The 12,656-nt window shown below is 51.6% G+C and overlaps 1 protein-coding gene across 1 annotated transcript in view; it reads right to left on the reverse strand.

Moving 5' to 3' along the window:
- Positions 1-12,656, reverse strand: part of LOC144156181 (nose resistant to fluoxetine protein 6-like) — a 72,467-nt gene that overhangs the window by 22,487 nt on the left and 37,324 nt on the right. Inside the window, exons 9-11 of the mRNA XM_077688044.1 lie at positions 12,118-12,283; positions 10,243-10,322; positions 4,523-4,645 (exon numbers count right to left, since the gene is read on the reverse strand). Coding sequence (XP_077544170.1) covers positions 4,523-4,645; positions 10,243-10,322; positions 12,118-12,283 — 369 coding nt within the window. The remainder of the gene's footprint in view (positions 1-4,522; positions 4,646-10,242; positions 10,323-12,117; positions 12,284-12,656) is intronic.

A 12,656-nucleotide genomic window follows, 5' to 3' on the forward strand; every position in this document is an offset into this window, starting at 1 on the left:
ACTACTGCTCGGATGGTCTCGCGCAATCTATCGGAGCTTCCAGTTGCGGCACCGCTGGTCTCCGAAAACAGCGCGTTTACAGGGTGGTCTTACTGCCTCATTCGAATTTCTAGCGGCTTCTCCATCGCGGCAGTTTCAGACGCGAATTCGGCCACCGTTTTAGAGGGGTTGCGGAGAAGGCAAGCAAAGAGTTCTTGCTTTACTCCTCGCATCATAAACCTTAGTTTCTTTTCCTCCGTCATTTAAGGGTACGCACGGCGAAAAAGTCGCTTCATCTCCTCGACGAAGATCATGACGTCTTCGTTGGGGTGCTGCGTTCGAGTTTCAAGCAAAAGTGCTGCGCGTGCTTTTCTGACCACGGTATTAAAGGTCTTAAGGAAGTTGCTTTTGAAGTGAGCAAAGTTGGTCAAGGAGCTCTCGAAGATCCGGACGCGCTCCAGTTTCTCCAACCATTCTTTTGGGTCTTCTGCGGGGGCTCCTCGGAATGATGGCGGTTCCCGTGGCTGCTGCAGGACGATTGCTGATGTTGCTTCTTCACCGCGCGGCGGTTGTCGCAGCGGTCGTTCTTTTCGGTCCGTCTGGCAGGAGAACAAACTCGGGCGGGAGGCCTTGCAGTCGCCGGCTGGCTCTAGTTGGTGGTTTGGTGGCTTCCAGAGGTTGTTGTTAGCATAAAAGGTGCGTCCCCGGCACCTCCACCAGATGTCACGTAGCCAAAGACGACGCAGATGTCTTGAAGAAACAACAAGTTTATTGGAGCGAACTTGTGCTCCCCTAACAACTCAAAAGAATACAGAGGCGGCGAAGCAGCGGTCACCAAAAGTAACTTGCGCAGGCGAGTGTCGTCGAGTGGAATGCCGCGGCATCTGCTCTGCAGGCTTTTATCTTTCGGCGCAAGTGTTTCTGGAACCGTCGATTTACATCCAGAACATTGTAGGTCAAAGAAGATTATTCTGGGCTTAGTGACGTTAGGGTGAAACAGTCTGCTTATCTGAATGAGATAGCCCGTGCGGCATACACATAAAGAATGGAAGACGCGCATCGCTCTGGGCACACATAACAGAGCCGGGCGTGGCCGGGCAGTACAACAAACAATAAATAAACAAACCCATACATGGTTCGCGGCAATATTATAAGTTGTGTGTCATGTACTCCTGTAGCGCCAGCGTATTTAACTTGCCTTAAAGGGACCCAGAAAAGCTTTGTGAAGGTGGCAATCAAATGCATTCAGGTGGGAGAACACATAACGGGGGATTTTTGAGCGAAGTGTGGGCCCCATACGTTGTACGGATAATTTGTAAACAATTTTTGAATATCGACTTTCTCAGCCGATGAGCGCGACGCCGCAGCGAGCCGACCGCGGCTGACGCAACGCCGGTCGCGGCTGACGCAACGGCGAGGCGCCCCCCTGATTCGGCCGATCGTCGACCGCCGGCAACGTCACTACCATCGGCTTCCGGCTGCTCGTCCTCCGTGCGTGATCCCGAGGCAAAGGCGGGTCCGCAGCGATTGACGCGTGCCTAGGCGCAGGAATGTAGCTAGCGCAGAACGGAAGTCGAGCATCGCGATGTCACATGGCTATTCCCAGTGTTTCCAGCTGCTTTAAAAGAAGCAGAAAGGGAGGAGGAATTGATCGGCAAAGGGGAAGAGGTGCACTTAATTGCTTCTTACGCAGCTAATACTGAATGTAGATCAATAATTCCAACGGCATTGCATCGCCATATTGGTACTACGCGACAATACAGGCCTTTTGTAATATTTACAAAAGGCTTTTCTGGGTCCCTCTAAATGCCCATAACACGTGTGGACGACTCGGTTTTAGTACACACACACACACACACACACACACACACACACACACACACACACACACACACACACACACACACACACACACACATGCACACGCACACGCACACGCACACGCACACGCACGCACGCACGCACACACGCACACACACACACACACACACACACGTGGGCACACACACACGCACTTGCGTTAAAAAGATCAGACCAAACAAATTCAGGGTTTAAACCTCCCGGAAGGTATTGTTCAGAACACGGCACGTGATGATTACGATAAAGCACCCTCCCCGAGTGGCTTAAGTGGGGTTCCTAAGCAATTTCTGCAATCAACATAACTGGTCAACAGTTTTCTCTGCTTTTCGCTCTAGCTACTACGCCATCACGGAGTATGGTATAATAATCAGATAAGAGCACATGTCTTGCTGGAGCCATCAAACCTATTAAAGTGGCCTGAACGACTGCATCAGTACACCTTTAACGGGGTTTTAAAAATGGACCCGATAGAAAAAGCTTACCATTGAAAATATTAGGCACCAGCTCTTTCTCTTTCCCTCTGTCTCTCTCTCCCTCTTGGTCTGTCTCTCAACTTCGTATTTCCCACTTTTTTGTTTTTTATGTCAAAATATTCCCTTAACGTTTTCAATCCTTATGCTTCCGAGTTCGACAAACACAACCTATATTTCATTTTTGTAAGCGTTGGGCTCTCCCCACGCTAATGAAAGAACTGACGACAATTTGGGCTCTGTCTACTGTAGCTGTCTCTTTTCTCTCCAGGGAACCTAGAAGCTCAGCTTAAAGAAAATATCAATAAACTGGCTATGCAAGATTTCTGATTGCACGTGAGTATGTCAGCGCGGCTAGCGTGTGAAATTACACTGTCACATGGGAAACTCGCCTATAGCTGAGCTGTCCCGGCTCACATTTCCCATCCAGCCGAGACATCCCCGTTGCTCTCTCTCTCTCTCTCTCTCTCTCTCTCTCTCTCTCTCTCTCTCTCTCTCTCTCTCTCTCTCTCTCTCTCTCTCTCTCTGTCTCTCTCTCTCTCTGTCTCTCTCTCTCTGTCTCTCTCTGTCTCTCTCTCTCTATCTCTCTCTCTCTCTCTCTCTCTCTGCAATACAGAGGCGGCGAAGCAGCGTTCAACAAAAGTAACTTGCGCAGGCGAGTGTCGTCGAATGGAATGCCGCGGCGTCTGCTCTTCAGGCTTTTATCTTTCGGCGCAAGTGTTTCTGGAACCGTCGATTTACATCCAGAACATTGTAGGTCAAAGAAGATTATACCCCTGTCAAACGTGCCTATTTAAGTGCACTTACACGGAGTGCACTTGGATAAAATGTCATTCGGGAGCAGCTAAACGGCAAACGCGAATGACACTTTACAAGGAACGCACTTTAAGCTGAGTGTGGTCCCCAAACACACTTTACCGGGCCCAGCTCGCCGAGTGAGTAATCTCGTGAACAGAAGTCCGAAAATCGGAAAAATTAACGTAAAACCGCGAGCGTTTAGATGATAATAAGTAACGTTAAAAGTTAATTATAGATATATTGCTTATTTACTTTTACAAAAATTGAAGCAGCGACGAAAAATAAGAAAATAACCTCTCTCTCAACAACGTGCCAGCGCCGCCTGGTGGGTGTTTTGCTCCATGGCAGCCGTTCTCTGCGGCGTTGTCGTAGGTGGTTTCTTGTGGCCCTGTGATTGTGTTCGTGTTTCAGCCTATTTCCGTTGTATTCAACGCTTTCAGATAATTTCCCCCGAACAATAATGCAGTTGTCATTCACTGCGCAGTGAATAACAGTGAAGATAAAAGCGCCGGTGTTCAGTCGCCGTCCCGACTGTTTTTGTGGTCTTGTGCGATGCGCCGATTGCGATTTTACAATTCAAACACAACGAATTGTTTACAATATTCCTCACGTGATAAAGAGGGGGGATTTCAAGTAATTTTGCGTAATATTTACGCCGGCTATCGTCACTGACATCACGGCCAAGGGCACTTTATTTCGTCGTTTAGCAGCGCGCAGCCTAAGTGTCACTTGGGAAGCCCGAGTGCACTCGGCGGAAGTGCACTTAAATAGGCACGTTTGACAGGGGTATTATTATGGGCTTAGTGACGTTAGGGTGAAACAGTCCGCTTATCTGAATGAGATAGCCCGTGCGGCATACACGTAAAGAATGGAAGACGCGCATCGCTCTGGGCGCACATAACAGAGCCGGGCGTGGCCGGGCAGTAAGACAAACAATAAATAAACAAACCCATACATGGTTTCCGGCAATATTATAAGTTGTTTGTCATGTATTCCTGTAGCGCCAGCGTATTTAACTTGCCCTAAATTCCCATAAAACGTGTGGACGACTCGGTTTTAGTACACACACACACACACACACACACACACACACACACACACACACACACACACACACACACACACACACGCACACACACACACACACACACACACACACACACACACGCACCACACACACACACGCACACACACACATACACACACACACATACACACACACGTGCACACACACACACACACACACACGCTAACACGCACACACACACACACACGCGCACGCGCGCACGCACAGGCACATGTGCACGCACACACACACTCACGTGCGTTAAAAAGATCAGACCTCTCTCTCTCTCGCGGAGGAATCTTTTGCTCATTAAAGTTCCTTCCTCCTCCTCGCCTCCGAGGCAACTCACCTCCAGCGGGCGGTCATCATGAGCATGGCTGGAGGCAGGTCGTTGACGTACGTCACCGCTCCGGTGGCCAGGCAGCTGACCGCGGTTGCGGCGACTAAGCCCACTGTAGTAGCTCTCGGGTTCCTGTTGGAGAGACGGCGTGGCGATAAGTGTACACGACATATGGAGAAGCTTGCGCCGTCTCCGCAACGTGCCACTGAACACCGGGTAAGGCAAGGAGAAATAAAAAGATAAATATCGACCTTTTTTAACCACCGTATAGAGGAGTAAAAAAGAGGAGCAAAAAAATGCGGCCCAATCCACAATGTGAAGGTGTTTGAAAGCGAAGCTGTAAGTGACACCCACAACGATTACCCATGCGGCGCCACTTGAATTCACCCACGTGGCCCTACAAAGACTGAAAGCTGAAACAAGTGAAATGCCCTTAACCACACCCTTTATTACTTCAAGGAGATATTCTTTGCTAAGGCTAAATCAGTACACGATTCATGAACAGTGATTGGTTGGTTGAGTAGTATTGGTGAAGCACATGATTGGGAACTTTTTTAAATAAAATTAAAGGAAGCTCAAACCCGGTGTTAGGCCGATCTCGCTTCTTTTCCGTTTCTGCTAGCGCCAACGGAGGTGACGAGGTCGGCGGCAGAGACAGGTGATAAGTGAGATGTCATGCGTTAGTGTGAGCTTCCGTTAATTTTTATAACTCCTAGCGCATTCGTGAGGTGTGCACACAGCACCCAAACACGTGCCCTAGGCGGAGTGCCCAGCGGCGTGAGAGGTCGCATGACGCTATCACGTGGCATTCAGCGAGTATGCAGGGGATAAATACGTAAATGTGCTCGGTGAGCGCACCGTCTGTCTCCCCGTTTCCACTTGGGCTCATAGCTCAATTGGTAAAATAACGGGCTCTCGCTCCGTTTCTCTGTTCATTCCAGGTTCGATTCCTGGCGGTGCCAGTGACTTCTTTTATTGTTCGCGGGAGTTCTGTGTTGACACCAACGGTCGCGACAGAACCCCTGGAGGGTAGATATAAAAAGCTTCGCTTTAAAAAGCACAGACACAACCATAAGTGATCCACCCGGTCTACGTAGCGAGGTACATTGTTAAGAAAAGCGTGAAACCACACATGCCGGCCGTCGAAAAGGGCCTATCTGGCGTGTATTGAGGCCTCATGCGCACGTCCCTCGCCATTCAGTTCCTCAGCGTGCTGGGCACGTCCCGCACACACTACGAACCAATTTTTCGAGCTTCAGAACACACTGGTGGTATCTTCCGCGCTTACGAGAATCAGGCATTTACAATGTTCACGGACAGAAGAGAAAGCCTGGCCCGTCCTGACCAAACGTCATGCATGCTCACTACGCATGTATACGTGAAGACCACTTTACTTCTCATACCGCGCACCCGTAATACCGACGTTTAGGTGAAATGAGTACTGGGACGCGCAGGCGCTAGCGCGAATGAGATCCCGCTTATGAGTGGCCGATAGCGAACTCGCAGAGCTCCGTTACAACCCTAGTTGCCCCATCCTACTGGCATAGTACAACGTCGACTCTGTACGAGCTAAGGCTACAGCCAAGCAAGCGCCCAAGAAATTACTAAAATATGGTATCGCATGGCCAAGTCCCGTTCTATTAATTATCAGGAGGCCTGCCATGCGGTGCTTACGTACTCTTGTGCAAGGCGCGGACCGGTGTCGCGCTCACCGAGGACGTGTCGGCCATGTGGCTTGCCTATGCACCGAAACGCCCCCAGCATGCGCACCAGAACCGACAACCTGCACCTGTAACCATTGTGATCTGCACCTCCCGTTCCGCAGGGGTTAAACCGACGGCAAACACCGCATGCTGCGGAAGTGTCCGGGCCTTCATGCACAAAACCTGATCAGCTCGAGCAACTTTGCTATTGTAGAACTCCCATGGAAGCCGCTGACGCAAAGGAGACGGTGCTTTCTCTCTGAGTGTGTACATGCTCCACCGGCGTCGACCGCAAATCGTGACATAAAGCGCAACCCCCTCTCTTCGTACTCACGCCTACCCACGCGTCACCCCACTCCTATAAGCTCCGGTAACTTGTGTTTTCTCTGTTACTCCTAGCTAATTTTATTTTTTATTTTTCCAAGGATTCCAAGCAAAGTCAGATTTATGACAGCAGCCGCAGATGAGACCATTTTTCTTAGTTCCAATAGCAAATCTAGTATTTGCTTGCTTCGCCCCAAACTATTACAAAAGCGGTAGCTTTAGAACGGGATTTTGCAGGACAGTCTACCTAAACAAGCGGCAATGCCACAGCGCCGTATTTCGGATGGACGTATCACGCCTACGCAAGCCGCGGGGCGCCCCAAATTTCTTCCAGCGAGCGTGCCGTGCCGGGAAGTGCGATGGTCGACATGGTTGGCGCGTGCTTCACGAGAGACGGGAACGTGGGAGGAGAGAGGTTGCCGGTAGGAATGCAGCTTGATGCGCACTTAACCGACTTCCTTAGGACCCGCCGCTTGTGAGACTACAGTTACCGGAGCCAGCGGCTCTTTCGTGTTCCGCGCCTGCACGCGCTCGATCGAACAGGGGGATAGTTGAGTTATTACCTCAGTCCCACATACCGATTGCTGTGGATGCTTTTCTCGTTTCTCGCGCATTACGAGGAACAGAAACGAGCTCCAGAGATCGCGTAACTGTTCGTCTGTTCCGCCCCGCGCCCACGTCATGCATCCCCCTCAAACTGAGTTAGGGCAGTCATTCGGGCTAGTTGGTGCATATTTACGAAAATTAACACCGGCAATGAAGGCACAAGAAGCGGGGACACATGGAGCTGTGTTGTCCCCTCTTGTCTGTGTTGTTGCTTGTCGCGTGTTGTGAAGTGACAGCACACGGAGCTGCGTTGTCACTTCGATGTCCTCTTAATACCTTCTTCAGCTATAGGTGTGTCAAAAGGCAGGCTCCATACGCATTCGCCGAAACCTTACTTTCCCATCGAATCACTTCACCGAACAAAGCTTCCACAGGCACGAAAACCCACACAGCATTACCACAATCTTTCAGCGCCAGTTCTACAGGAAAGGAAAGGGCCGGACGGAGGAGTCGAGGCCGGCCGCAAAGAGAAATAAAAGCGGCATCTCGCAGCGGCGACTTCTCGCCCCCCGAGAACAGAGGCAGAAAGGAATATTCGTGGGGGAGGTAGTGAGTAAGGAAGAGCTCATTGAGGCCCAGAAAGCAGATGGTCTGTGCCAGCGGGTGCTGAAAAGGCTAGCGAGCGGCGTAGCTTGCAGTGGTAACGCTGAGGGGTTTGACGCGTATCTGCAGGGCGGCGATGGCTTATTACTTCGCTACATTCCCCAACTGGACGACAAAGAGGCGGTTTCATCCCCCTTTCGAGTCGTGGTCCCAAGGAAGTTGCGGAAACGGTTCATGCGGTACTTTCATGACTCAGCGCTGGCAGGACATGGCAGCGGCAGTAAGACTTACGACCTGGCCAGGCATGAGGAGAGACGTAATGAGCTATTCCCGCGCTTGCCCTCTTTGCCAGGTAGCGAAGCCGCGCGCTGGGAAACCTGTGGGTTTCATGAAGCCGGTGGAAAGCAGCTACCCGTGGCAGATTGTAGCGTGTGACGTAATGGGACCCCTCCCAAGATCCGCGCGAGGAAACCAGTTCATTCTGGTTATAACGGACCACTTTTCTAAGTGGGTGGAGTTGTTTCCCCTTAGAAAGCTAGCGTCGGAGCGGATCGTAAAGAAGCTGTTGGAGACATTCAGTCGTTTCGGCTTCCCCTCCGACCTGATCACTGACAATGCTTCGTATTTCACAAGCAAAGTCTTTTCAGACTATTGTCGAGCGCTGCACATTCGGCACAGGAAAACGAGTCCTTATCATGCTCAGAGCAACATCACTGAGAGGGTGAACACGAACCTGAAGTGCATGCTGGTTGCGACAACCAAGGAGCATAAGAACTGGGACGCGCGTTTGCCTGAGCTGGTTTCGCGACTAGGACTACCGTAAATAGGTCAACGGGTTTGACATCAGGTTACCTAAACTTCGGTAGAGAGATCGCTTTTCCGATGGAAAATGCACTGCTGTACGCGGCCGCGGGAAATACCTCTTCTCTGTCGCAGTATGCGGCTAGGCTCCGGGAACGCCTTTTGGCAGCGCAACGCACGGCTCGGGAGAATCTCGACGTGGCGCGCATGGAGCAAGCCCAGCAAGTATAATAAAGGCCGTCGTCACCTTGTGTACAACATCGGTGACCTAGTGCTAAGGAGAACGCACCCACTCAGCAATGCTGCGCGCGGTTTCACTGCAGCGCTCGCACACAAATGACAAGGGCCATACCGAATTACGGCGCAGACAACTCTGCTCACGTATGATATGCAGTCGCTTGAAAGCGACGAGCTCGTGGGTCCTGTGCACGTGAGTGATCTCAAGGCCTATCACGTTCGCACTGGCGATGGCGAACAGGTGGTAGCGGAACAACAAGGTGGGAGTCCCGCTTCTAATGACAGAACGGCCGGCGATAGGGTTCGCACCCATCGTTACGACCTGAGGGTGCGGTAGTGTCTACCCCCCACGGGTCCGGGTCTCACGTGGTGTTACCACAGAGCAACCCGCAACACAGTCACCGCTTCAAGTTTCATCGCGCCACCTGTGTGGTGGTGCGAGGCGATGCGTTCGTGCCTGGGCGTTGCGAGTCTGGCCCGGGCCTGCCGAGCAGAGGGCCTTCCTGGTTCGACCCGGGAGCTGTTGCCACGGTCCGGGGGTCCTGCCGCCCTTCGGAGATGCGAGGCGGCTGCGGTTCTCCTCCTTGTCAACGGCGGAGCCCTGTTCGTGGGTTGGAGGCCTGCTGAGCTCCTCGCGGAGCTGTAACCCTGGCGTGGAGGCGCCGGTGGACGCAGAGCCTGCAGCTCGCTCGGGGGCTTCGAGCCTCTACGAGCGCCCGTCAACCGGGTTTGCCCCGGGCTCATCGCGGCGCCTCCGGTTCCGGCGCCGAGCGGCGGAGATCGGGACACCGGGACGCTGTCGAGAGGAACCTGGCCGTTCCATGGAATCCTGCGCCGGGCACCCGAGAATGCGCTCCTGCGGACGCCTACGCGGTGACGATGGCGACAGAGCGGCATGCTGCCACACTTCGGCGGGTGCCAGCCCACCCACAGCCGCACAGGGGGGCCCCAGGCGCCGACCAGCGGTTCCTCGTGCACTAGGACCCCGAGGACGATCTTCAGTGATGGTCCCGTGTCCCGTGTTTGAGGGGGGGAGAGCTGTGGGGAGCGCCTTAGCATGACACCTTCTGGCCTAGAGGGTGTTGCCCAGAGCCCCACGCCGCGAGCTCCCTTCCCTTGCTTCCCTTGCCCTCCTCGCCTGCCGTGCGGCTACCGGACCGCAAGAATTGGGGACGTCGGCGCCGGAGAAATGGCGCGAGTGGACGGGTAGCAGCGGGCGGTGGAGTGAGAGAAGCGCGGGACTGGGTGTCGAGACGCTGAGTGTGGTGCTGGTGTGTGCGTGTGTATGCCCGGACGAGGATGTAAGTAAAGAGTTCTTTCACGCAACCGCAGTGTGCCTCATTCCTTGGCATGCCGTAGAGAGCAGGCCCACAAAGAAAAGCTTCCATTTTCAAGAAGAATTGCGTATCCCGAGGGTTTCTTGCATATCGCACGGGAGCCCCATCTGGCACTATGACATTTCATTAGCTTTCCCCTCCATTTACAAAGCATGACGGCGACAGCCTTTCTACTCACCTACACAGCAGCAGCGCCAAGGGAATCCCCACGATGAAGTACTGCATGTTCAGCGACAGGAACCACGAGTGCAGCATGCACTGCGGAAAGAGCACGTTTAGCCCGGATACCTCACCAGGGAACAGGAAAAACAGGGAAAAAAAAGTATTTCGGGCCTAATAAGCTTTAGCGCCTGCCCTAAGCAGCGCTAGTATTAAACCAAGAGTGTAAAACATGGTTATATTAGTCCTTTTTGGTAAGATGACATGTCATCACCCCGCTTCAAAGGGGAAACCAATAGCAATCATCAATCATCATCATCATCATCATCACATGGAACAGAGGTGTCACACCAACGCTACACCACGTTTATTGCTGAAAAGCCTGCTGGGAATGAAACAGAATTTCTTGGCTCACAGAAACGTCCATGTATATATAGCTTGTTTCAGAAAGACTCTTGGTTGAACTTTACCTCGTGTTGTTCAACAGAATATTATTTGGACCAAAATTTTATTTTTTTGTATAGTTTCCTAGACATTGTCAGGTGAAAATTCTTACGGTTAGTAGTTGTAATGGCACATAACAGCGCAATTGTTCATTCAAGGAAGACGCTTGAATTAAGAATAAAATGTACAAAAATAGGCAAACAATTAACCCTGAGTTACGACGACGAGCTGTAAATTGTGCAAAAGCAGGCAAAACCACGCATATAATTAAAAATGTATTTAATAAGAAAATCCTTCAAGACAATGGTGAAAGGCACTATTTGTAGGTTTATAGAATATTTGGCGAGCGACAATTTATTGGGAGCCTGACCAGACCAGCCCAGAGGAGGCACATCCGCCTTTGCGTTCACACACGTATCTTGCGCCTTTCACGCACAGCGTAAGGTACGCCCCACACCACATAATGCACTCACACGGCCGCAGTTCATCTTCTGACAGATACTGACTAAAGCGTTACACACGGAATACCGCACATGCATCGCCTTCAAAATTTACCCGGCACCCCATGTTGCTCCTTCTGGGGAGATTATCCCAACATCTAGCAAACGTTATGGGCTTGTGCTCGGCAGCCAGCATAATACAACTGTCATCCTGGGAGGCAAAGCTGGCTGACACTGCAGCGTCACAACGCAGCTTCTTCGAACGTCCAGAGCGGAGGAAGTCTTCCCAAGAAAGCGCCTTGGACTGTGGGTGCTTGGGAAAAAATTATAATTTTGGTTCTTTTTCCTCCCTTACAGAAACCGTATACGTAAAGCTGGATAACCCCTGCCCCTGGATTGTGTCCTGCCGAGTGCAACAAGAGTGAAACCCAGTGTCTGCATAATTGCTTACTGGTTAGCCCATGCTGTTGCTGGCTTTGTTTTATGCGTTCCCCTATTACCCAGGCCAAATGATAATATAGACGCATTTTTAAAGTCTCTATATGTAGTTGTTTTACTATCGCAAACTCGCAGGGCGCAAACGCACACGCATTCGCTCACATTGCGCTGCTGTCAATGTGTCTGATTCATCGTTCCCTCCTTAATCGCTTTATATATGTTCAGACGCTTCGAAACAAAACGTTCGGTGTACTTCTATGGCGGGTAGCAGGGTGGTTTTCGCTAAAAACCTTACCACTGGCCAACCATGTATACGGCGCTGTAACTCGGAAGTTTAACGGCGTAGAAGAAGACTTCAGGTTACAAATCCTCCTGTTTTAGGACTTTCATCATGCTCGATCCGTGAATTAGTACCTACAAGAGCGTATTCTTTGTTTCTTCAGTCATATGTTAGTCATAACTAATTAATTCCAAACGCCATTGCTGTCATGTTTAGACGCTTGGTTTTTCGTCGTACGCTGAGAATAGCGAAGAGCGCGGGGCATGTACGGCGCCTGTGGAGAGATACCCACCATCTTGCTGTAGGGCAGGTAGTTGCTGAAGTAGAGTAGGTTGGTCCACCATCGGATCCGGCAGTTCTCGGAGGCCAGGCCCAGCACATCGCCCCACATCGGCCCGCTGCCAAGCGCGGGCATCAGCACGAACAGCGCCGTGGCCAGCGCGAAAGACGGCGTCATCCTGCACGCCGACGGGGGAGGGGGCGCCCGTGTACGCCGTCAAGTACCGTGCGTGCTCACGCACTCTTAAAAGCGTCCATTGATTGGTGTGCTCCGCAGCTACTCGCCAGAAAAAACATTCACTGCGATCGAAGGCGCAAAGTAGGAAGAGGATGGACGATCCATCATTCAAATTTATATCAAAACGTGCGGTCTGCAGCAGGAACATGACGTGACGCTTTGCGTTGCGCAATGTCTAAGAGTAGCTCAAAATTTTCAGTCAAACCCCATTTCGAGGCTCGGGAACAGTCGAATTTTTTGTAGCGAAAGCGACAGTACGATCCCTCTGGCAGTCTTCGCGAAGTGACCAGTTTTTACCTTGAGAGCTAGAGGTC

The sequence above is a fragment of the Haemaphysalis longicornis genome, unplaced genomic scaffold, assembly GCF_048455015.1.
Source record: "Haemaphysalis longicornis isolate Haplotype H1 unplaced genomic scaffold, Haemaphysalis longicornis Haplotype H1 scaffold_1, whole genome shotgun sequence".
Taxonomy (NCBI): domain Eukaryota; kingdom Metazoa; phylum Arthropoda; class Arachnida; order Ixodida; family Ixodidae; genus Haemaphysalis; species Haemaphysalis longicornis.